Consider the following 25,708-nt stretch of genomic DNA (forward strand, 5'->3'; position numbering starts at 1 on the left):
ACAGATTGAGGATTGAGGGCACCACCACCGATTGAATCTGACCTGGTCAGAAATCGTGTAATTGTTGAGACTATTAAGGAAATTAGATTTCCCCCTCTACTGTTCTACTCCCTTCCGTTCTGTTCTGTTGAGTTCTCCTCTTTTTTCGAACTCCAGCTGGGCATTTGCAATCACGTTCTTCACTCTGCCACTCCGGCTCCAAATCGCAGAGCAGAGCAGACCAGAGCAGCGCTGCGCAGCGCAGCCCCTTGTGGCGCCTCCACGTTTCGAAATTCGAGTGCAGTATGCATGTACAAATCTAATAATTCTTTGCCAACTGTCACTCCATTAGCGGCAAATCCAGCGGAATGAAGACTCGACGGACGGAGCGGGTGGTGGACAACGGCCAGGCGAAGCCACATCCTGCTCCTCGGGCGCCTTTTTTAAGGGGCGCCCAAAGGTCTGGAGACTGAGGAGGTCAGAGATTTGGGGCATTATGTGTAAGCATGCGTCTGGAGCTGCTGCTCCGCGCCATACCCCTCCTCCTCCGGCTGCGACTATGCCAATTGGTCCTTGAGCGACGGTATTTGTGCGCGTGCATCGATCTTTCGTCCCAGCGTATCCCTGCTCCTCCGTCCGAACGAAGATGATGGGCAGTAGTAGTCGCGGGCAGTGGCGTAAGGACATTACTCCCACTCCTTTTCCTGCGCTCCTTGGGCGGCTGCCACCCCTGCGTACGCCACTGTGTGTATGTGTTTGGATACTATTTCGAGGTTTGGCGATTTATTTTGCACAAGTTTTAATTTCCGGCAAATTTCCTAGTACAATTTCCCCTCTCAGAGCTTGCCACGGTTGCGCTTTTCCCCACTGCACACACAAGTGGCGCACTTTGTCCCGCCCCCCGACAGACACCGCCCACCCACCGCCCACTTCCCGCTTCTATAAATTTCCCTAAGATGGCGACATGGCTCTATTTGGGCCATTGCGTACTGGATGTGTGTTGGTGCAGAGGGAGGGGGGTGGTGGGTCAGTGGGCTCAGGAGTTCGGGTCAAAGCACTCATACATTGTAGATTTGTGCAATTTTATGTAAATTAGGCAAGCGCGATTCCAAGGGCTTCTTGGCATCGCCAGCGAGCAGTTTCCACCCGTCCGTTTGAACTGGCAGCTTGGCAAGGTCTTATTTCTGGCCACGTGCCACTTGCCACGGCGCGCAGATAATCACTTGATGGCAGATTGATGGGCTCTGCTCGCTGACGAACTGCATCACTGGCCAGTGGTCGCCTGCCCAGAACACGACTTTCTACTTTCTGCACCGGTTTTATTGCCCCATGCAACATCCACTCCACCATACGCCAGCCGCAATCCTCTTCACGACTGGACCATTCGGATCGGCGGTTTCCCAGCCTCTCGACGGCAGACATGCTGTCCCAGGTCGGCCGTTAAATGAAAATGCCGATGCCGATGCCGCCAAGCCGATGCCAACGGACAAACGGCGGCAACTTGATCTGGCCCAAAAGCGTTTGATTTGCCTCGGGCCAGAAGGCCACACAGTGCTAAACAAAACGTGGTCGAAAAATGTATCAAAAGAAAAAGCGGGAAGAGAAAAACAATTGGCATTCAATTGACGGCAATCATCGGCAGTCTGAACCGTGATTTCGATTCGGCTGCAGTTACAGCACATACTCTACGAATGTACATACATATGTACATACATACGAGTATGTGCCCCAAACAGGAGGGGCACCATTCAGGCAGCAAGGATCGCCGAAATGAAATCCTATTAGGGGTCACTTTTTATCTCTTTGACTAATCGCCGGGAAGCCGGCAAACGGGCAACCTCCATCAACTGGCCACGGACTCGAATTTAATTCAATATGTTGATGCTGCTCCTATACTCGCACTCCATGCCGACGACGACTGGATACCCTTGCTGGAATCTCCGGGGTACGACTGCTTCGAAGCTGCCCTGTGCCCAAACTCGAATATGCAAATTATAGTCTATTTGCTCATTCTTATCATTAAAAAACCGGTGGCGCCGGCAGAAGGAGGCAGAAGTCAACCAAGCCAGAAGGCAAAGTTTCATTTCCGTTTCGTACAATTAAACTTGTTAAGTTGCCCTTTATTTCCAGCCTTGGGGCCCTCGGCCTTCGGCCTTTGGCTGCCAGCACACGCTGCTGGCCATGCAACTTTTTATTTACTAGACTTCCGATGAAGCCCAACCAGCAGTTGGAGTTCGAGTTGGAGCTGGAGCTGGAGTGCAAGTGGCAGTTGGAGCGTAAGTAGAGGAGTCAGTGGGCGCTGGAAGAGCTGGAGGCGGAGCGTTTGACGCGGTTTGGGCTGCGCCCGTAAGTATATCTTATTATCAGTAGTTGCCACGCCGAGCAGAAAAACATTAGCCAGCAAGGAGGCAGCCTACAAGAGGCAGGCAACCCGCCACCGCCAACGCCCCCGCCACCCACCAGCAGCCAATAACTTTGGCCATAATTCATCAGTTGTGCGCGCTGCAAAGTCCTTTCAACTGCTGCTCAGTTGCCAAATATGGTTTTTGTGCTTGCCTCTGCAACTATACCATACCATACTATACTGTACTCGCATATTTTTCGGGGGCTCAGTTTCGGGCTCGGGCGGGCCTGGTCTTTATAAGTTTATATATCTGTCTTTCGCCGTGTCTAAATGTGATACATGCCCACGCCACAAGTTGCTAGTTTGCAGCACAACAGAGGCACTGCACTCTCCAGCCCAGCCCAGCACCACCCTAATCCTCCAATCCTGCAATCCCCTGCAATGCCCCCCGAAGGATGACAGGAGCGCCCTTCGTACCGATTCTCCCGTTCCAGCTGACTGCCGCTGTTCAGCTTGTTTCAATTTTTCTGGCCAAGTTGATGCCGGGAAACAGATTGTTTGCTGCAAACACAGGGCCGACAACAAGGGCAAAGGCGGCAAAAAGTGTCGGCGCTGCAAATTTTCCTTAGCAGCTTGAAGTTCTTGCCTCCACGGCGGTGCATCCACGTCCATTCCACATCCACATCCGCCTCCTCCTCCTCGACTGATGGCCATGCACTCTTATCTGCTGATGGTGTAAATTTCTTAAAGTTACCAACTTGTCCGTTGTTGCTGCTCCTGCTGCTCCTACTCCTTATTTCGTGGGGCGTCTTTTGGCAAGTGGCAAGTGGAATGTGGCAAGTGGGTAGTGGGTAGTGGGTAGTGGTCGGTCGCTTTTCTGCTCCTGCTGCTTTTGTGTCTGGGCCCTGCCTATTATTTTGCTGCTTTTCCGCCTGCGTGGGCGCTAGAAATAATACCGCAGCTAATTTAGTTAATAAATCATGGAAAAACGCTTCGAAGGCGTCGACTTCTCGGCTCCGCTTGGCAGCCATATCCGTTCAACCGTCCAAGGTGCCTCATGTCGCTTTACAGGCTGGATGCACCATGGGATGGATGACTGGCCGGCTAGCTGGTTGGCTGGCTGGCCATATATCACCACCGATGAGCCGCACAAGGTCGCGTAATTATCAGCTCGATTAAACATTCGCCACGATTGCCATCGAATGGGATTGAAACATTATAGAGCAGGTGCTCCGAATGGGTTGGCCAAAGTAGACGCTACTGACGCATTGCATCCATGTGGTGAGCTGTGAGCTGCTCCCCCTGATCCCCCGCGAGATCTCCTGGACCAGAAAGCACTTTGTAAATGGAACCTGCTGCCGATTGGTGGTGGGTGCATTGGCATGCATATTTGCCGATTTACATTGCGAATTTTTGTTTAAACACGCGCATGCAGATCAATCAGAGTGAGTCTTGGCCAGCCAAAGCCTTTTGGCCCACCGCTCCGCCCACTTCCGCCCACCGGGGCAGCAACACCCACCGCATTGCTGGCAGTGTGTGTTAACACACACACACACACACACGCAATCGACTGTTTGCGTACATTGGCACGCTTTTGAGAGGTTTTTCCTGCTCTCGTTCTTCGTTCTTCGTGCTGCCGTCGCTGTTGCTATTATTGTATTTAAATTTAAATTTAAATTTACATTTTTTCGAACGTATTTGCAAAAAAAAATATTCCGCATTCAAACGAGTCGAACGCACAAACACAAACATTTGCTTACTTTCCCTTTGCCGTATTTAATTGCACCGCAACTTAAATTTGTTGGCACTGCGCTATTTATACAATCATATGCGTGTTATATAAGGCCTACAAGTATATTGGAACTAAGCGATTTAATCAAATGAGGTGCTACTTGCCGCACTCTGAAGGCGAACATAACATTTAAAAAAAACCCCAAAAGCAACCAGAAGATTCAATTCCAACACCCAAAGAGGATGTTGCACACTTTGTGGGGTTGCGAAGGAATTTTTAATATTTTCAGATGAAGCGGTTGGCCGGATGAGGGATGAGGGGTGGGAGATGGGACGGAGATCGTAAGACAAGAGTCCACAAGGCCGCAATCCCAATCCTCCCATCCTTAGCCCCGTAAGTGGCCAGCGGTGGGCATTAGCTGCACAGTGGAGCCTGGAAATGGAGGACACACGAGCGAGAGCCGGGCCAAATTATTTTGCAATAAATTTTGTGACATATTTCCCTGAATGTGAGTAACGTTTTGGGGCAAACAGGTAACATCTGGGGGGTTGTCGGCGGTTCGGCACGAGGCTACAGCAGACACACATTAAATGCACATCAGGCAGCGCAATCGCAGCTTAAATTGTCTAAGAAAATGTGACACCGGTAGCGACTCCTGAACTCCTACGGAATCCGGAAAGCGCGAACCAGAACTATGCAAGAGCCACTCCCAGACCCCAGATCCCATATCCCAGATCCAAGAATCCTAGTAGGTGGCAGCTCGCAGCGCGGCGATTTCGCAATCTGCGACTGTGACTTTATGACAGTTTGATTTATACATTATTGAAAAAGTTTTGTCGCAGGCGCAGAAATCAGTCGCCAGCACCGACAATCACGTAGCCAATGCGACATTAGCACTGACAGTCCGACACCTCAGCTCAGTCCCCGTGCACTGGGAGAAACCGAGGTGGCTGGCCAGCAGATGGTAGTTGCCACTTGCTACTTGCTACTTGCTACTTCTTCCCGGTGCACGACTGCTTTCCGTGGATGTGGAGTGGGCGCCAAGACACGATACGCACAGTAAGCTCATAAATAATTTTGATGCCAAAAATGTTGTCTTTGAGCCACGCCCCCCGCTTCCAACCCGCCCACTGCCAGCCAAGCGGCGCCAATGAAGGGAAATCCATTTTTAATGCGCTCTAGCTGGTATCAATATCGGCATCGAGTCCGCCACCCAGACCGGATTGTATAGAACCTATGGGTCTGGCCCATCCTAGCCCATCCTAGCCCATCCTGGCCCATCCATGGCATGCGTAAGTTTCGCTCAATGCGCTCCATCGATATTATGAGCCATCCCACGCCGAGTCTGCCAGTTACTTTTTGGCCTGGAAATTAATTAAAAAAGTTTCCAATCAGCCCTCTATGTGTCAGTGAGTACTGAGTACTTCTTCTTTGGTGCGCTGACAACTAAGACGCCTCAAAGTCGAGTAATCAGGAGGCCTGGGCGCGGAATGCGGCCGTTCGCCTCGGAGGAGCTGCCTCCTCCTGCACAAACAGTTGGCGAAAACAAAGAAATCCGCGTATGGGTCACACACTCTTGGGCTGCCATCCTAACCTGCCATCCACCTGCGGAGGAGCGCTTGGCGCTTGGCTTTTCATATAAAAATACGACGGATGGAGTAGCGGATGACGGGAAGGGGTGGCGGAGCGGGGAGCTCGAGTTCCGGAGCTGGGGGCCTCGTACGTACATTAAAAAAAAGTTTTAATTTATGTCAAAAGCTTTCACCAAGAATTTTAATATGCGCACAATTTTTGCGAACTTGTCCCTGCACCGCCCCACACCGCCCCGCCGCCTACACCGTGTTAGCCTGGTTGTTAGGAGTTAGGAGTGGAGCCCCCTTTCCGCACTCCCGCCAACCCGGCAGCGCTCTTAGTTATCGAATCCTGGCGAGCTGCGACCAGGACAACATTTTGCGCAGAATGCCAAAATGGAAACTATTTTTGAATAGCCCTTACCATGGGGGCTCCTTGGAAGGGCTGAGTCAAGTCCGCACCTTGTTCGCTTGACAGGATGTGTGAGGTGCACCACAAAGCTTGTGTATGTGTGTACAAATGTATAATTCTCAGTGTCGGTGTATTGGCGTATTGGGATGCAATTGCCATCGACATCAGCTCAGCCTTGTTTGCTATGCTCTCCTGCCGCAAGAGGAACACACTTCGTCGGCCACAAACGGAGAAACAAACCAATCCTTTCCAGCTTCATCGCAACTCCATCTGGAGTCCGATGTTTCCTTTGAGACGATGACACTTTGCTCTGCCAATTTCCCTGATTCGGTTTGCATCTTGATTTTCTAGACATTCTGCACTCAGCTCAAACGAAGTAACCCGCCCAACTTGGCCCACTCAACTCCAAGGAACGTCTCTGTTGGGCGGAATTTGAGCTTTCTTCGTCCGCTCCAGTCAATCTAATATAAATATCTAAGCCCATCCATTCGTAGGAGTGCTTGCGTTATTATCACTTGAGTTGCTGCGCCAAAAGATGTTTATATGCGATGTTATAATATAATAATAATATTTTTTCATCATAGCTATGATTCCCCAGGACATGTAAAATCATCGCTAGTTTTCATTCAAACTCAACGGCGATTATGCTTTACCTATGATTACTAGGTGTTAATAAAATACTGAAAAGTAGTAAATGGAACTGCAGCGAAGTACGTAGAACAGTCAACAGATGGCGGTACATATGTATCATCACAGAGCTTTGCAAGGGAGCGCGCACTCGCTAAGTTGGGAGATGTCCTCGCTAAAGACCATTTACAATCCGGTGCGACCAGGGCCGCAACATCAAAAAATACTAATGCGTGCAACTAAACCAAGTAACAGAAAAATAACAAAAACATCGCAATGGCGATATCACTGTTAGCATATAAAATAAATAAGCTATGCCCATATATAAAATTAATAAGCACTTTATTAACAATTTCGCATTTAGTCTAAAATAAATGTTAAACACTAAAGAAAGAATGTGATAAAAACTAATGATACATCTTTTCATATTAAAATAATTTGTATGTAGTAACTTGAATTTTAGTCTTTGAAGCTTGATAGATTTCATGCAAAATTAAACGGGTTCCGTTTCTCAAAAAGCTATACGCAAGAAAAAAATTCTTCATTAAAAGTTGATTAATTATGTATGGAAACCTAAAAACGCTATATCAGTTAAAACGTAAAATTATTTTTAAACACACAAGATGAATGCAAAAATAAACTCCTTGGATACCTAAACAAATTTTTGCAGTATATTCACAATATAATCATAAATTGGTGTACAATTTATGCAAATTAATGTGTAAGTTTAAGTTCACCAAGTTAATTTTCAGTGTTATAAGTGAATTGTTCGAAAAGTAACTCTTAAAAATGGTACACGTTTGTATGACATCTTCCAACGTTTTCCAACAATTCTGTTACCATGCTCAGGATAATAAAGTTTTTGTAATTTAAGGTAAAGAATGTTAATATATGAAAAAAAGGTCAATTTGCATTTAGCAAACCAATTTATTAGATAAAAATGCCTAACAAATCTATAAATTATTACAACTTATACTACTCATTTCTACGGAGGAACATTTTGTTAACAGCAACTGTTAGCAGATATCCAAATATCGATATTATGCAGACTGATGCGAGCAGTAACATTACGATGTAAGTATCGATATTGGATATTGTGATAAACTGCTCACATCGCTAGATTCCGAGCAACAAAAAAGCGACGAGGTGTCATTGTTTTTTTTTCTAATGCAATGTAATGCAGCGCATATTAACAAATGAAACGCGGTGGATGTTTAATCCTTATCGAGGAACCAAATCGAAGTAAATGCGCGACCAGAGAAAACAGGCAGCACCACACCGAGGATAAAACAAACAAGACTTGATTTGTTTGTCCGTCCATTTCAGTGTGTGTGTGTGTCCGTGCGTGAACGTGAGTGCTTTTTTTTTTCTCCCGAGTGCCGCCAAGTGAAATATGCAATTGCACGCCACTGCAGTCGCAGGCACACAAATCCAATCCTGATCGAAGAAACAGCGAAGCGAAAAGGCTAGAACCGGTTGCCCAACGAAGAGAGCAGAACCGTGGACAAATGACACTCTGCCGATACAGCGAAGTAAAAATCAATAATTAGAGCAAAAAGGTATGCAGTAGCCAGAAAAGCACGGAACCCAATATACATATGCACACATCTGCAGCCGTGTGTGTGTGTGTGTGTGTATGTGTCGTTGTATATCGCGTATCGCAATCATGCGAATAAAAGGAAAGCGACGAAAGTCAATAGATTTTATAGGTATTGTATCCCGAAATAGGAGCAATTCCCCCTGATAAGTGCCGCAAAACGGCATAATAGGTGGAGCAAAGTGTATAGTGGGTAGTGGATAAGGGGTGTTACGTAGCCTAACAAATCTACCAATTATTACAACTTATACTACTCATTTCTACGGTGGAAAATTTTGTTAACAGCAACTATTAGCAGATATCCAAATATCGATATTATGCAGACTGATGCGAGCAGTAACATTACGATGTAAGTATCGATATTGGATATTGTGATAAACTGCTCACATCGCTAGATTCCGAGCAACAAAAAAGCGACGAGGTGTCATTGTTATTTTTTCTAATGCAATGTAATGCAGCGCATATTAACAAATGAAACGCGGTGGATGTTTAATCCTTATCGAGGAACCAAATCGAAGTAAATGCGCGACCAGAGAAAACAGGCAGCACCACACCGAGGATAAAACAAACAAGAATTGATTTGTTTGTCCGGCCATTTCAGTGTGTGTGTGTGTCCGTGCGTGAACGTGAGTGCTTTTTTTTTCTCCCGAGTGCCGCCAAGTGAAATATGCAATTGCACGCCACTGCAGTCGCAGCCACACAAATCCAATCCTGATCGACGAAACAGCGAAGCGAGGAGGCTAGAATCGGTTGCCCAACGAAGAGAGCAGAACCGTTAACAAATGACACTCTGCCGATACAGCGAAGTAAAAATTAATAATTAGAGCCAAGAGGTATGCAGTAGCCAGAAAAGAACAGAACCCAATATACATATGCACACACGTGCAGCCGTGTGTGTGTGTGTGTGTATGTGTCGTATATGGCGTATCGCAATCATGCAAATAAAAGGCAAGCGACGAAAGTCAATAGATTTTATAGGTATTGTGTCCCGAAATAGGAGCAATTCCCCCAGATAAGTGCCGCAAAACGGCATAATAGGTGGAGCAAAGTGGATAGTGGATAGTGGGTTGTGGATAAGGGGTGTTACGTAGCTACATGGCAAAAACAAAAAAAAAACAAAAAAAAAACACAGGGACACACATGCAAAAGCACATGCGACGTAACATTCCGATTCCGACCAACATCAAAGCGGAAGAGAACGAAAGAGGAGGAGAAGATAGCGGAGCGAGTGGCGATGAGAGGGCTTGCGAATGGGTGGGAGAGGCGAGGAACGCCAAGGAAAGAAGAAGGGAAAGGCTTCACTGCTGCATTGCAGTGAATTGCGTTCATCTGCCCCTCGCGCCCTTCCCCATTCACTTTGCATTTCACTTTCTTGAGCGAAACAAACAAGCCAACAAGCTATAGGCCAATAAGTTCGCATCCATTCTTGCAGCGAGTCGCAAAAGTGGCTCAGATACATTACATATACAGCTACAGATTGAGATCCAGGCTCAGATTCAGATTCAGATTCATTCAGAATACGCGGCTCGTACAGGAGGAACACGAGATACATCTGACCATGTGTAATTACCTAATGTGGCGCAGAGTTTAGTGCATAGCAGAGCAGATAGTAAGGTGCCTGCATAAGTTGTATACTGTGTGTAGTACACTTTTGGCCAGCCAGTCGATGGCTACGACGGCATGGGTCCGATTGGCCAATTCACGAGAGCGTGGGTGTACGAAAATCGATAGAATCGTGTAACTTGGGCATACAAGTACGTATGTTTAATGTTGCATGCATGTGGAATATACATACATATATACGCATGCCTATAATCATGCATATGAGCTGTTTTCTAGTTTCAAGAGTCGAGATTGTATGCGATGTCTTTATATCTTACCGTCCCAACCCGACCAATCAATGATCTGATTTGATTATTGCATACCGTAAACTGAAAGATAGATAGATAAATAGATAGATATATAGATAAATAGATAAATAGATATATAGGTAGGTAGATAGATAGATAGATATAATACTTACATAAATACTACATTGTATACCTAAGCCCTACGAATTGCATTCTACATGGACACGATAATGAAACAGAATCCAATCGGAACGACGGGAGAAATTCTTGTTAGACTTACATACGCTCAGGTGGGACTAGATTCGTAGCCTTGATTTGATTAATGGACTAATTATTAGCATTGAATTTTATGTTGTTAAAAATAAGCTTTTGCTTCAGTTCATATCGGTTTGATGTTACTTTTCTGAATATTTTTAGTTCATCATCATACCCCGTAAATCGTAAATCACCATTACAATAGCACAACAGATTTCACCAAGATATATAAAGTACATGAAATTCGATTCCAGAGTCATGTTAAAGAGCGCAAATAACAATTCTCCCCAGCACGTAAGTAGACGAAAATCGTCATTAAAAATTAAATTTCTTTATAACTTGCTTATGTGATAGTTATGTATGTATATGTACATGTACGAATTCTCCAACACAGCTTGCATGTTAAGTTTACGCAAAACTGCGCATTGTACATTTAGTTTGAATCGGCCGATTTCAGGACTTTAGTCTTAAGAGCTCTACTATAGTCAGACATTTTAGAGCAGTGAAGCAAAGTAAGAGGCTTCATCCAGGAGGCCTCTGGTCACAAGGAAGGCAAAGAGATCTGGGGGTATTCTGGGTCTTTCACGGTAATAAGACTGCATATTGGCTGAAAGCGATATGGTTCAGATTGATCTTGCCGTAGACAATAAAGCATGATACTAGGCGTAGTTATGCAAATATTATATAGTTATGTGCAAATATTATACTTCATATGGCATGAATCACAGTTTTAGGACAATTACATTATATTTTGCTGCATTTTCTTGTTCCGTTTTCCATTTTTGTAACTCGTTTTTAAATAGCAAATATCTTATGATTAAATGGTAGGTAATTTTATACCCTGCTCTCATATAGATCCTCTTTATTTTCAACATTTCTTTAGCTATGAATCACAACACCACCTAAGTTCCCATAGGAATTTCCTATTATTCTTTTTCGATGTGTTTATTTAAAGTGATAGAACTGATCATAATTTAAGAACGAATTATGCTTGATGTTGTACTTGATGTTCATTAGTACTTGAAGCTGGCCGGTCCGGTCCTATTATACTAGACATTTACAATTTTCGCCATCACTTGTCCGACAAATGACACTCAACACACAGGTGCTGTGTTATATAAATATGTTGTAATGAATTCGAAATGGTCAGAACAGCGACAGAGGATATTTCTCGAGCCTAACGAGCTTCCGATTGTTTCACTTGTTTATTTCGAGCTTTGTTCACAACACACTTTGGGCATTTCGCATTTATTGTTTCCCACTTTGGGCAGACAATATATCTGGCTATTGAAATTATAAAGAAATTGTAGAGGTACTTTCCGTACTTGCCGTGCAGATCGGAGAGCTGTCCTTTTAGCCACCTATGCGCACATAAATAAACTACGAGACTGCAGGCGCCAATTGCTCCAAACTTTGACCATAAATATAATTTCTTCGAACTGAGTGATCTCGCATATGTGTATCGTATGTCCCGGAGTCTTAGTATATGTACACGCACACATTTTCGCAAGATATTTATTTTAAAATGTTGCTGTTGATTACTGCAGATTTTGATACGCCAATGCAACTCATGCATCTCTGAGTTTGTGCTGCAGCTGCTGCAGCAATAACCGCTCCACCGGCATCCAAATTTTAATGTAATTTCGTTCATGCTGTGGGGTTGGTAATGTCTTTCTGACATTTTGACTTCATTAATTCGACGAAATCTGCCTTCTGGCCGTCTGCGAAAGTTTTATCAGCGCCAAAGCATCTCAATTTTCGACATGCACCGTGCTTTCTGTTCAATTTCAAAACAAGTGACACCTGTCATTAAAGCAAGGTTGATGTCCTTCGATTAGAACGGGGTCCCCCTTAAGAGTCGTTTTCAAAATTAATTCCATGCTCGACTCATAAAAGATGGCTTTCACTGCATATTAGGTATTTTGTTTTTTTTTTTTTTTTTTTTTTTAAGGCCAGTACGGGAACGGGTTATGGAGCAAATCAAACGAATTCCCCAGTATCCTATCAGATACCTTTTCAGCCCAGCCCTTTGAAGTGTCCCCGAATGCCGTGCACTGAAACGGACTGGCACATGTGCCTTCCCTTTAAAAGGGTATATAAATATCGAGCTCCTCGAGATCGCAGCTAGTCGCGCAAATTATCTGCACACTTACAAACATGTGTTTTTACACATGTATGTACATTTTTTAAATTTTTTTCATAATTGCAGTTCCTTCTACAAAATTAGCTGCAGTTGGCTTTTGTCGTTGTCAGATAAATGTCAGTGCTTAGCCGGGAAACTCGAAATTTATCAGTCGCTGGGTTGTAGACGGTCTTGAATGTCATATCGTTGCTCGCTGCTCAGTTTTCTTGCAACAGAAATAGCAGTGAAATAGGTGGACCAATAATGTATCCAGTGTCCTACAAACCAGGGCGTGCGTGCTACAAATCATGCCACCATGCAATGCGAATAGCTAGATCCTCATTTGGTTACCAACGACAACAGTTTTATGCCGCCTCTAGTTATGCAGGAAAAAGGTCTCGATTTTTTGTTAAGCGCCGATTTACGTTCCCATCATTGCCTGGCAATGTAAGTAGATTTAGTCCAACCGAACTCTGTGTTCAAACCGTACCGAAACGAAACAAACTCGCACTCTGGGAGAGATACAATATGTAGTAAAATATTTGTATGCCTTTTAGCCGTAAGCCCACAAAAAACTACCAAAAATATAACACCGAACATATTAACCGAGCAAAATATGTGAGAAAATCGTTGTATTCTTGTGCTATTGTATTACAAACGTCTTGCTATAACTGTCTATATGGTATCGATGTTGTTCTGCGTAATATTAAACAAAGCGTTGTGTGTATGTATGTATATACCATGATTGGTCTTTAAGTCATGTTTTTGCTAGAAGTGCATAATTCAATCCGGCCATATTTCATATATAGGTAAAATTAAATGTCAATGGTACTTGCATTGGTGCCATAAATAGCAAGTCCTCAAGAAGACGCGAGTCACTACATGCCTACACACAAAACGGGTCCTTGAAATGAAGTTTGAATGCTTTTCGTTGTACTGTACAGTGTTAAAAGTAAATGCCTAAATACTCTTAATTTCACTATTAATGCATACGTATCCATTAGCCGGTGAGTGCACCATCTGATATCAACATGAATGGCTATAACCAAAAATTGCCACAAAAACGGGGCTATGAGATGCCAAAATACTCTGGTAAGTCCATCTCCAAGCACTAGGATGTGCCCATTGTGCCATGTCCACTGATCCCCAACGCCGTTTCGTTTCACTAGATCCAAAAAAGAAAATGTGCAAGGAGCGCATTCCGCAGCCGAAGAACACGGTGGGCATGCTGAATGAGCTAAGACATGGACTGATTTACAAATTGGAGTCACAGACTGGTCCGGTACACGCACCTCTATTCACGATATCCGTGGAGGTGAGATATGAGCTGAAACAGAATCATGGTGCATGGTGCACCATGAGGAGGTCGCTTTGAGAAATTATCGAAGGAACGGAACCTGCGATCTTAAGTTCTCTAATCTATTTCACAGGTCGATGACCAGAAATACTACGGCCAGGGCCGTAGTAAAAAAATTGCACGCATCGAAGCAGCAGCAACTGCACTGCGCAGCTTCATACAGTTTAAGGACGGAGCAGTTCTGTCGCCTCTGAAGCCGGCGGGCAACTTGGACTTTACCAGCGATGAACATCTTGAAAATGGTATTGAAAATTTGTCCAATTCAAAAATCGTTGAGATCATTCGATGACTGATAACCCTACCTCGCTTGAACAACCCACGTTTTGCATGAGTCAGAGCAAGTATTAGTGTTTTTATCCTCTTTTGTTAATTATTTTAATTTATTATTTAATATGATTTACTCTGGAACCTTATGCGTTTTGTGGCCATATCAAAGATGTCTCCATTCATCTCATAGCAATGTTTTGGCCGAATATCCAATAGTATTAGCCATGTCAAAAAATCAATTGTTATCGATGATTTTAAGCAAATATGTATGTTTAAAGTGCCGTAAGGTTCGCAATGTTGATTTCGGTATCGTTTGTGTTATTTGATGAGAGCCCTGTTTTTTCTCTTTTTTTTTTCATTAATGCGCCTTATTCAGCATTACTTTTTTAACCCCAGAAATGCACTTTATGCTTAATAAGGCAACCAATTCGGTGCTGCAGTGTCGTACACTTACCTAATTTTCTTTCCTAACTTGACTTTCATTGGTTGATCTCTACGTTTTTAAAAGGTTCTTGCGTGTTTCTTGTTTATGCTTCCCCTTGCGTTTGTCTGATATGGCTGGAGACCACTATTGCGTCTGAAATAAGATTAGAAAACTAAGGCATAGCTTCAGGATGACGAGCAGTCAAATATCCTTAGCTAATTTTGTTTTATTTTGCTAGATGTCAGCAAAAGTGCTATTACTGTTGACGGTCAGAAGAAGGTTCCAGAAAAGGGTCCTGTCATGCTCCTCTACGAATTATTTAATGACGTTAATTTCGAATGCATTAACATTGACGGCGCCCAGAACAATTGTCGCTTCAAAATGACCGTCACAATCAACGATAAGAGGTTCGATGGAACAGGTATGTATTGGATTAACTCGTTGTTAACGTCAACCCACCCAGCCACATACAATGTATGCTAATGTGCAACTCAATTTTCCTCAAGGTCCTTCCAAAAAGACGGCGAAAAATGCGGCAGCTAAGGCGGCACTTGCTTCGTTATGCGATATTTCCTACAGTCCAATGGTGGTGCCACAGAAGAACGTGCCCCTGCCAATCGACGACAAGTCGTCATCGATGGAGTTGCCTCAGATACACGCGGATACGATTGGTCGATTGGTCTTGGAAAAATTCATGGAAGTAATCAAGGGTCAGGAGGCTTACTCGCGTCGAAAGGTATTAGCGGGCATTGTAATGACTGAAAACATGAATTTTTGTGAAGCCAAAGTGAGTACGCAGCCAGCTAAGCATTGCGAAACCAATTATAATACCAAACCCATCCTTGACCAGGTTATTTCAGTTTCGACGGGCACCAAGTGTGTCAGCGGTGAGCATATGAGTGTGAACGGAGCTGTCCTAAACGATTCCCATGCTGAAATAGTCTCCAGGCGTTGTCTTCTCAAATATTTATATGCACAGCTGGACCTTCAATGCAATCAGGGTATGATGCATATGCTAAGTTCAGTTTACGTATACTAATAATACCGTAAAAGTTAGATTTAAGAATAATGCATAATCTAGTTGTTAAATGTTGATATCGAAAATGTACGCTTTACCAGCAAGAATTGCTAAAGTTCCGATTTGTGCTCATTGAGCATACACGAGCAAACACTTATATTTTTGTTTTCTTTTACACATTATAAACAAGCACTTTAAGCTAATTTATGTTTTCCCCGTTGGATCGTTTTAGGTGTTTATAAAAAATTAAATTTTAAGGGCAAACCATCTCAAAAATAAACAATTTGTAAACATTATTTATGAAATCTAAGCACAAACATTAAAAGTATCGAATATCCTTTATTTTGAATGGCATTTACCTTAATTACTTAGTTACTAAAATTTCAGTTGTACTATTTCATAGAATTATTTTCTATATTGCAACAAACCAATAATTGAGTAGCGAAGGGAAAGGTTCTAAAGTAACATTGTTTCTTTTTAATTCAATTTAATGCCTGTGGCATGATTTGGGCCCAGTGAACACATTTAGTATTCTTAAGTCAAAACTCACCTATCGGAAACACAATTAGTGATAGTTCTTTTGACTTGCAAATAAGAGTGGGCCTTGTAGGTTAAGGTATTTGCCTTTGGCTCAAAACAAAATCAAAAAATGGGTATAAGTTGCGTAGTATTTTGCGATTGGCCTTGCTTTTGCTTTTTGCTTTCCCAGCTTAACTTTCTTACTAAAACATGTTCCGCATTGTTTTGTTGGACTTCTTTTCATGTATACCCCTGCGTATTGGTGAAAAGAATGAGATTTAAACATAAAACTACTTCGTTTTACTTTAATTTATATTTGATTACTCTTATTCAATTTTCTCCTAAATTTAGCCACAGCATATCAGTCGATTTTCGTGAGGAATACTGATGGGCAATACCCTTATAAACTAAAATCCGGGGTACATTTCCATTTGTATATAAATACAGCACCTTGTGGGGATGCACGGATATTTAGTCCTCACGAAAACGACACTGGTGTTGACAAACATCCAAATAGGTTGGTACAAACTGCATTCTATAAATACTCGATAATTTTATATGATGAATACTTTCTCTACCTATTTACACATTTAAATTGTATTATTCAAGTAGAATTATAATGATTTAAATTTGTACGCAATAAGAAACGACATTTCCATGCGGGAAACACGTTGAGATTGCAAAAAAAATATGTATTTGCATAAAAAAATATATATTTGTATATGTACGATTCCGTGCTTAAAAGTGCCACAAGTTACTGTCAATGAAATTGCGACATTTGTTCATTAGAAAAAACTTTTAAAATCTTGATTTCAAGCATATGCCAAAAGAAGAAAACATTGTTAAAGCACTATATCGCACACTTTCATTTCGATTTGTAGCAACATAATGTACGAAATTGTTCATATTAAATATCAGAACTATCAATTTGTACACGAGCATGAATGTATACAAGAAATCAGGTATTTTAAAGCTTTTACTCCTTGTGTTGAGTATGTTTAGAAATGTATTTGTCCCCGGCTTGTTATTCGCCATCCGTTGTCTGTATGTACGGGTCTGTAATGACTCAGTCAAGTGCTTAAGATGACAAGGATATACAAATCATGGGCTTCCACTTCCACAATTTTGTTAAATGCGTATTTGTATTGCAGAGTCTATATGGACATGTACGTCTACAAACTTCGGCGCTCCGAAGATTCCTTTCTTGGTTGCCTCAATCGTTTGAAATGGCAGGTCGAAATAGGTTAAGCATACCAAGTACCTACCATTTGAATCAGATTTTATATGTGCCGGTCTGAGGGATTACTTTGAAGAATATGTAAAAAATGAATCTTAATGATAAGTCTTGCCGCCATTCCCTACCACATAATAAAGTAATTCATTCCATGTTTTGCTTCCAGTATTACTTGGCATGTTTTAAACGTAGTTTTTAAACAAGCTAATAATTATATTTTCCATACTCACATTTTATAATGCCGACAACGAATCATACATGAAATAATCATCAATCAACAGAAAGGCTCGTGGCCAGCTGCGCACCAAAATCGAGTCCGGTGAGGGGACGATTCCAGTGAAAAGCAGTGATGGTATCCAGACGTGGGATGGCGTATTGCAGGTAACCCGATTGGGCGGTTGCTATTAGATCGTGGGTAACCATTAACATTACAACATTTATGAATTCCGTGCAGGGCCAACGCCTGCTAACAATGTCGTGCTCGGATAAAATTGCCCGTTGGAACATCTTGGGCATACAAGGCTCCCTATTGTCTTCCATAATTGAACCGGTGTACCTGCATTCGATTGTGCTGGGCAGCCTGTTACATCCGGAGCACATGTACCGCGCAGTTTGCGGCCGCATCGAGAAGTCCATTCAAGGCCTGCCACCGCCGTATCATCTAAACAAGCCGCGCCTGGCACTAGTCACTTCGGCCGAGCCGAGGAATCAGGCCAAGGCTCCCAACTTCGGGATCAATTGGACCATTGGGGACACCGAGTTGGAGGTTGTGAACTCGTTAACTGGCCGAACCATTGGCGGCCAGGTGTCTCGCATCACAAAGCAAGCGTTTTTCGTTAAGTATGGATTTCTAATGGCAAACTTGCCCGGTATTTTAGTCCGCAAAGTAACCACAGACTATGGGCAAACCAAAGCTAACGTTAAGGACTATCAGGTGAGTGTTTATATGCTGGATCGTTTGAGGATATGCATCAAATTTTTTGCCACATCGTTTCTTGTAGATCGCAAAGCTAGAATTGTTCTCTGCATTCAAGCGAGAAGACCTTGGAAGCTGGCTGAAGAAACCCATTGAACAAGACGAGTTCGGTCTTGCCGAATGACTGCACTCAGCACTATTATATAATTTAAAAAAAGACAACACAGACAACGGCAAGCAATTAATAGAATTAGAGGACATAGATTTTATGACAAATTCTGATATAGAATGCAAACTATATTGGGTGCAAACACATCGCTATGATATACCACTTCATATGATTGACAACCTGCCAACCTTGCGTACCCATTGCAATAGCAAGCACGAAGATGCTTATGCTTGAAATATAAAGAAAAGCTCTAGAATATTTACAGAAAAGAATGTAGTTTTTATGCTGGAACTAAGTAAAGGAGTATTATGGCGTTTTTTTTTGAATCAATTCATTTTCAAATTGGCTAAAGCAATTTCTTTCTCATCTAAGTTTGTGACTTGTTTTGTTATTTAAATGAATGCGATGTCGTCGCAACCACACTGTCGAAACTTTCAAGTGAGTTGTGTCTTTCGTTTTCCGTATTTTATATGGTAATTATGGTAATAAACAATGTTACAAAACAGTTAAAAGATATATATAAAACCAAAAACCAACAAGTAAACTCAATGAATAACAATAATGCAAACAGAAAGCTAGAATTCGTTCTCTTATCGATTAAGCAATGTATTTTGTTAAGTAATGTTATTTGCAACGACATAATAATTATAATAATAATAAAGTCACGCTTAATATAAGCATAAGAATATTTTAGGTGAATCTGCGTTAATTTCACGTACTTTTCTTCAGATCAGATATAAACCTAAGCTTTAATCGATTTTCAATGAATAAAACTGTGTTCTTGGTTGAAAAACTTTATATCTATATAAGAACCTGTTATCAATTAAATTACGTAGATTTCTTTGCATATTAGTTGATACAAATCACAAGCAAGCGAAAGCAGATAAGAATATATATATATATAGCATTTTCAAGTATATACATATATATATATGTATATGTATATGTATATATATATATATATATTAGTTACCAATTTGTAGCATGCTGATAAAGGCATTTGAACTACCTAAGTCTTATCATGAAGCTTGTAACGCCATTTCGTATAATGTAGAAAGACAGACTATATTAGTTGTCGTTACTTGTACATCATAATACTTTCTATTAAACTAACTTCCGCCCTAAGTTCTTCCGGTTGTTCGTTCAATTTGAAATGGCAATTGTTAATGGTAAAATCAATAACTACTCTTCCATCGTCAAATGACGTATTCCAATTCAAAACAAGGCGATTTGGCTCCTCTTTTAATGTGTACTTGAAAATGCTAATATGAATGATCTAGTCAATTGTGGTATTCTAATAAAGCCATAGTCTCCAACCATTCAGTTATGTGAAATAAATATTACGTCGAAGTTGCATAGAACACGAAAATGAAAAAGACTGCAAGACATTAGAGCAGCACAGCGTATTTTGTTGCAGTTGCAGTTTGTCCGAATCGTCTTAATCATGAAAATACTCACGACCTCGAAAATGTTCGAGTACCGACTTCTTGAGATATAATTTTTCATTTAAGGCCTTAAATTTCTTTAAGTACAAAAATTCAACCGCTTATTTCGTCCAATGCCGTTTATAATTAACAAACTACTTCGTAGTTTAATTTTCTTTGACTTTCCCACAGTCCATTTAATGCTACTCTTAGTAGTAATTTAATTTACATTATTGCTTCGCAACTTGTATCCTTCACTACCGAGTGAACCTGATGGGCTGATTATGTTTTAAATATGAAAAATGATTAATTGTTAATATTTTCAGCGCGGCACGAAGTAGGCAATTGAATTTTGAAGCTTATGTGAAATTTGATAATACGAAAACCATCAAGGCTTTTTAAATGTGAAATTATAATCTAAGTGGAGAGGACATTATTTATAATTTTCAATAGTGGTATTCTTCAAATTACGTCGATAGCAAATATTTAGTTATAGATTTCCTTTAAGTTCTAAGTGATACAAGTACACCATTTTTTTCCTGCGCATGCTAAAAAATATATTGGCATAGTATTTGAGTAAAAGAAAAAAAAAACTTGAGAGTTTTTCTCCATTACTTGATTAAATAATAATATGACGATATAATTGACTTAAGTAATATTTGGAAAATACCGCGAATGATGGATAAACCAGAGTTGATCTTATATAAAATACTGTGATACTAAATTTTACTAGTACTTCCAGCATAGCTGCATTTTATTCATTCTTAAATATTCTATGATAAGCAGCAGCAGATAATAATCAATGACTATATAGGAAAACAAAAATTTTTAAATGGCATGCACCATGCTTGTCTACATTAAATTTTCAAGTAAGAAATTTTACAAACTAGATTAATACGTATGGAAATGTGGGTATAACATTGGGACTCCTGAAATATCATTTTTAATTGCAAAACAAAACAATAGGCTCTCGATGCAGCATACACAGGACAACTTCAGTCAACTAATTTCTATTGCGATAAGATACATTAAATGAAACCCTATAACACGTAGGCTAGTCGTCAAATCGGTATATTCCAGAAGCAGCTAATAAACGTTCAACACGTATTAGAATACCAATCTAAGAACACACAATGATAACTATGAGAATTTTTTAATTAAACTTAGTTGGAAGAAGATCAGACATTTACAATAGTATGCTAGTCGAGTGCTCAACTCTTGTTATGGAATGGCTTTAACTATTCACCTACTAAGTTGGTTTGCCTATCGGTTCTCATTCACATTATTTCATAATATAATTGAAACCAGCTTGGGAATAAATAGAAATAGACATAGACATAGTAAATATCACAGTTTGAAATGGATATTGTACTTGCAAGTTGGACTTACATGAATAAGTATACAAAACAAAAGTTTGCTCAAATTGCAAAACACTTGGAAAGTATTTCTACATCTTCCAAACAAAAGGCAGTCCTCAAAAACACACTTAGATGCTTATAGAACATGCCGGGTTTTACTATACATATATCCCGCAAAACCAGTGATAAGAAGCCGCATCGAGTCCCTACTACTACGTATGATGTTCTAGACTAAACCCATATACCAACTACCATATAGCATGAAGAATCTAATCCAGCTGCATACATATGTACGAACTAAAGGCAGCAATCCGAAGCAGATTTTATTACCACTTGCAATTGTATGAATAGTTAGGGCATTTGATGTTTCGGGAGTTCAAGAACTGTAAGCAATCAATTATCTGAGACACAACATGCTAAACATATTGCAGATAAAGCAGGATGCCAAGATTGAATCTGTTTTACGTGCTCCTGAGATCAAGAACCATATATTATTGACTTTCTGGGCTAAACGCGTTATAAAGAAGACCATAATCATAATTTGGATTACCCACTAGGCATGGCTTACGCATATTTCACTAAGTTTACGAAACGAATATTAAACTACCAAAGAAATAAACAGTATAATTATAGTAAATTTACATTTTCGAGCCAAAAACACTTTTTTTTTTACAAAACATCAAATATTTTTTTTTTTTGATTCCACCGAAACTTGCAATTTTGATGGAAAAGTGGGTTTAGGAAATTAGCAATGCGGACATCCAAACAAAGATGGCGTTTCTTTAGTTTACGAACAAGCCAGGAAGCCAGGAAATCAATATATGCATAACTTAATATATAGAAATACACACTTATACGTAAAACTTTGTTCATGAAAAAGATTAGTGCATATATCCAAAAGATTTAAGCAAATAATAAACACTTAATATCTAAATACACAGAACAAACTTTAATAAAAACTAGGTTTACACTTCCTACACTTAAACTTCGCTTGTCCACGTTTCAAGAAGTTCGCTTGGATAACGAATCAATAAAATTCCAAAATAGTAACAGTCTAGTCTGCGAATTACAAATTCTATTTGCAGTTTAAGAAATATTCTTTCAAACACGAAAACACAATACTTGCAAGAACGTAGAAATCAATTGCAAGCATCCAAAATAGCTCGTTTAGTTTTAAAAGAAATCCGTATGTACCAGGAATTCAGTATATGCGGGGCTTAATACATAAAATACATACACACTTACTTATACGTAAATCTTTGTTAAAAACTTGATCAAAATTTAGTGCAAATAGCCAGACGATTCAAATAGAATAACAGCGAGCAAGAAAGAGCATTGTTAACCGCTACCTTAAACATTTAAGTCGGCAAAAACAAATGTATCAATAACTTAAACTTTTAAAATAGATTTTACGATGGCCTTTTTGTTTTATAATCGACTGTCAGCCAATAAAATGATCCCCACGTCATTGAAGACGAAACCTAAACCCTATAAGCCTATGAATATTTACACAATCGTTCGGTCTCCAACTAATGTAAATGAAATTTAATAAATTACCAATAATATATAGAGAACAAAACAGCCTACGATTATTTATTTATTTAATTACGAATCGTGAACCTATGTAAGTATTCATTAGCTATGCATTTGATACAGCTATGAAGTAGATTTCATATACAAACATATACAAACAGTGGATTCCGATAGGTGGGATTGCATTCGTAGGGTTGCCTTCGTGTATCATGTATAACTTCGTCTCCTGTAAGATACTGGAATATATTTCGATATAGGTGGGTATCGTACTTGGCGGGCTTGGGAAGAAATCAGGATATTTTGGTCTCTGCTGCAGTCATCGCAGTTCTTTTTCAGTAAATGTAAGTAACATATTATTGTATTGTATTGCTAATATCGATGAAATATTTTGTATACATATGTATGTACACTTTACTTACCTATTGGTAAGTAAACTTATTTACTTACCTATTGGAAGCAAAAATATAGAAAAATGAAATAAATAGTTATGAAACTCCATCGATTTTTTGGTTTACAGTATATTGGCAATATTAAACCTTTAAGCTGGTTTGGATTTACAAGCATGATCTAAACATTTTAAGTTTATAGTAACAACAAGTTATTCACAGTTATTCATTTTCAATTTTCAGATGCCGCCCTTGGTTGCACACAAGAATTCTTTGGAGCCAAGCTGACGTTATTTTCCGTGTTCCGACGATTCAAGGCAACCGGAATCAGAGCGATGAAGCTAACTTGCCCGGTAAGTCCTCCATTTCATAATCCCTTCAAAGTGAACAGTATACAATTGGGTTGCAGAAACGTGGATCCTTAAGTGGCCTTGAGCGTTGATTTTCCACACAGCATGCAGGTTTCGTCGACAACGAACTTGTTGAATTTATTAAAACAGCCCGCTGCTAACGAAACCCGACTTCAGTGAGGATGTTTATCCTAAGTTGGAGTTGCAAGGAGCACTTTGTTGTTTAACACTATCGGCAATTGCCACATAATCGGATTTCCTGCTGCAAAATAAAGAAAATTGTATGAATTGCATAGGTCGATGATCTCTGCCAACTGTTCGGGTATCGCAGTTTATGTTGAGACCATTTGGAAAATCTGAATGTGCTAGAAGTATGGACTCTGTTTGGCAAGAAACGAGATATATGTACATATCTCCACGTATATGTGCAGGTGCTGCTGTCGGTTGCAAAGCGGGAAGGCGACAAGCAAGAAAGTAAATAACTCACTTAAAAGCAAATAAAATCTAATTTACTTTTAACGGAAATGTGCTCAGCAGCCGGGAGGCGGAGGCACTTAATCCGTCAGCCCGGCAGTCATGCCTGTGCGCCGTATTGCTTATAAAATGCAGAAAGTTCAGTTCATCCCGTCATCCTCGGGGCCAAAAAGCAGCAGAACGATACTCGTACACGAATCGCACTGGAAACAAATTGGGACAGGGACAAGGTTGTGAAGTAAAGTTTAAGCTAAACTATATGGCAAAATAAAATGGGCTAATAACTGAGCATAATAACTAAGAACACCTCAGAGCTCAGGGTCAGAATTTCATTGAGCTAGATAGCTCTGAGATAAAAGTCAGACACTTTCCTCAATTGCCTCGTGCCAGGAACACTGAACACTCACCAAATTTCTCTCATTAGAGCGTTTCTCTAGGATAACCCAGCCCATACAATGTGGATGCAACTGTGAGTCCAAAATAATCATAAATGACCTTTTTAATAGACATCTCACATAAAATCATTAGAGGCTGTCGTGGGCTTGCAAAAAGCCCCAGGCGAAAAGATGACGACAGTAAGCCACAATCTATGATTACCAGTGCATACAGGGACGAATACATGTACAATACATATTTGGCTAAGAATACTTTTCAATTACCGGCGGGCAAAGATAGCGTCTATCTCGCCAACCCTTCGATGAACGAGCTAATGCGAGCTATTCAAAGTGGCTCCTCATTTAAGCGCGTCGTAGTATCGATGATTGTCCCATTGCCCAGAACTTTCCAGCTGCTGGCACCAGCGAACTCTCCTCGCCATCAAAATGTAAGACTTACTCCAAATGTAGTGCACCGAAAACATTCTTTCGATCACCAGTTGCATCAGCAGCAAGTGGGAAAGTCGTCAGTTCAACGACTGCCGAGAGTGCACTCGCAGGGCGATTTGTTGCAGCCAAGGCTGTCGGTTTGTGATGAGATGATCTCTAGAGATGCCCTGCCAGTGCGCGTGGCTCCTTTGGAAACGCCCACGAAGCCCCAGGAACTGGCGACCGAGGGGCCCAGTGCCCAGTGGACACGTGCACCGAATAAGAATGCATGCTATTGGATTGGCTTGGCACACTTGCTATTGGTGATTTCTTGCCTGCGCGGACTCTTTTAAGCAAACATTCAAGTAGAGAACTTCTGAGTAGTGTTTTGATGTGTATATGTATTATGTAATATGTATTAAACTCTTCCAACATGCCGAACACCTTTCCCAATTAATCAGCCAGTATTAAACTGCAGCTAAGCACTCAAGTCTGCTAGCACCCCAGCTAGCTACATTAGCCAGAACAAGACATGTGGTTTCGGGGTATTTGCCTTGTCGTTCTCCTGATGACAGTTCTGTGGCGCAAAAGGTACATAAACACATTTGCCCGCCAGCTGGCAAAAGTGGCTTGTTTTCTCGTTGGATCTCGCCTACCAGCTAACCTCGTAGGAAAAGGCATGTGGGCGTATGTGCTCGGATCTGCCGGTCATACGTATCTGTGTATCTGGCATGCGATCCGTGTCAGAACGTAGTAATAACCAATTTTGCAAAGCGGCGACATCTTCATTCCAGTTCTGAGCACTCAGCGGGGCCAATGCAAGTGCGACCTATTAGGACTTTCTATGGTAATGGGAGCTAAACTGGATGAGGACAAATGTGGCAGTAGCTTGCCAACATTCGCAGGATACATATGTATCTCAAGGATATGCAGGTTGCTTTTATGCTTATTCGGCAGTGCTGAATTGACTCACATCAACTGGTGTCG

The 25,708-nt window shown here is 41.1% G+C and overlaps 2 protein-coding genes across 6 annotated transcripts; both read left to right on the forward strand.

Moving 5' to 3' along the window:
- The first annotated feature begins 8,134 nt into the window (after window positions 1-8,134).
- On the forward strand, window positions 8,135-22,756 carry LOC6616027 (double-stranded RNA-specific editase Adar). 5 transcript variants are annotated; one of them, XM_032724231.1, is made up of 12 exons: window positions 8,136-8,224; window positions 10,530-10,661; window positions 13,494-13,581; window positions 13,659-13,804; window positions 13,920-14,088; window positions 14,776-14,958; window positions 15,044-15,324; window positions 15,388-15,538; window positions 16,426-16,591; window positions 17,590-17,689; window positions 17,763-18,242; window positions 18,310-22,754. In XM_032724231.1, the coding sequence occupies exons 2-12, from the start codon at window positions 10,605-10,607 to the stop codon at window positions 18,406-18,408; spliced, it is 1,920 nt and encodes a 639-aa protein (XP_032580122.1). In that variant the 5' UTR covers window positions 8,136-8,224; window positions 10,530-10,604; the 3' UTR covers window positions 18,409-22,754. The 5 variants fall into 5 exon arrangements, with proteins under 5 accessions (XP_032580124.1, XP_032580122.1, XP_032580125.1 ...); XM_032724233.1 differs by lacking the exon at window positions 10,530-10,661 and having other exon boundaries at window positions 8,135-8,224; XM_032724232.1 differs by lacking the exons at window positions 8,136-8,224; window positions 10,530-10,661 and adding an exon at window positions 13,299-13,441 and having other exon boundaries at window positions 18,310-22,756.
- LOC6616028 lies at window positions 8,139-25,176 on the forward strand. The gene is made up of 4 exons (XM_032724236.1): window positions 8,139-8,224; window positions 23,338-23,447; window positions 23,504-24,387; window positions 24,447-25,176. Exons 3-4 carry the CDS (start codon window positions 24,374-24,376, stop codon window positions 25,072-25,074), a joined length of 642 nt encoding a protein of 213 aa, XP_032580127.1. The 5' UTR covers window positions 8,139-8,224; window positions 23,338-23,447; window positions 23,504-24,373; the 3' UTR covers window positions 25,075-25,176.
- Window positions 25,177-25,708: the final 532 nt, after the last annotated feature.

The sequence above is a fragment of the Drosophila sechellia genome, chromosome X (genome assembly GCF_004382195.2).
Source record: "Drosophila sechellia strain sech25 chromosome X, ASM438219v1, whole genome shotgun sequence".
Taxonomy (NCBI): domain Eukaryota; kingdom Metazoa; phylum Arthropoda; class Insecta; order Diptera; family Drosophilidae; genus Drosophila; species Drosophila sechellia.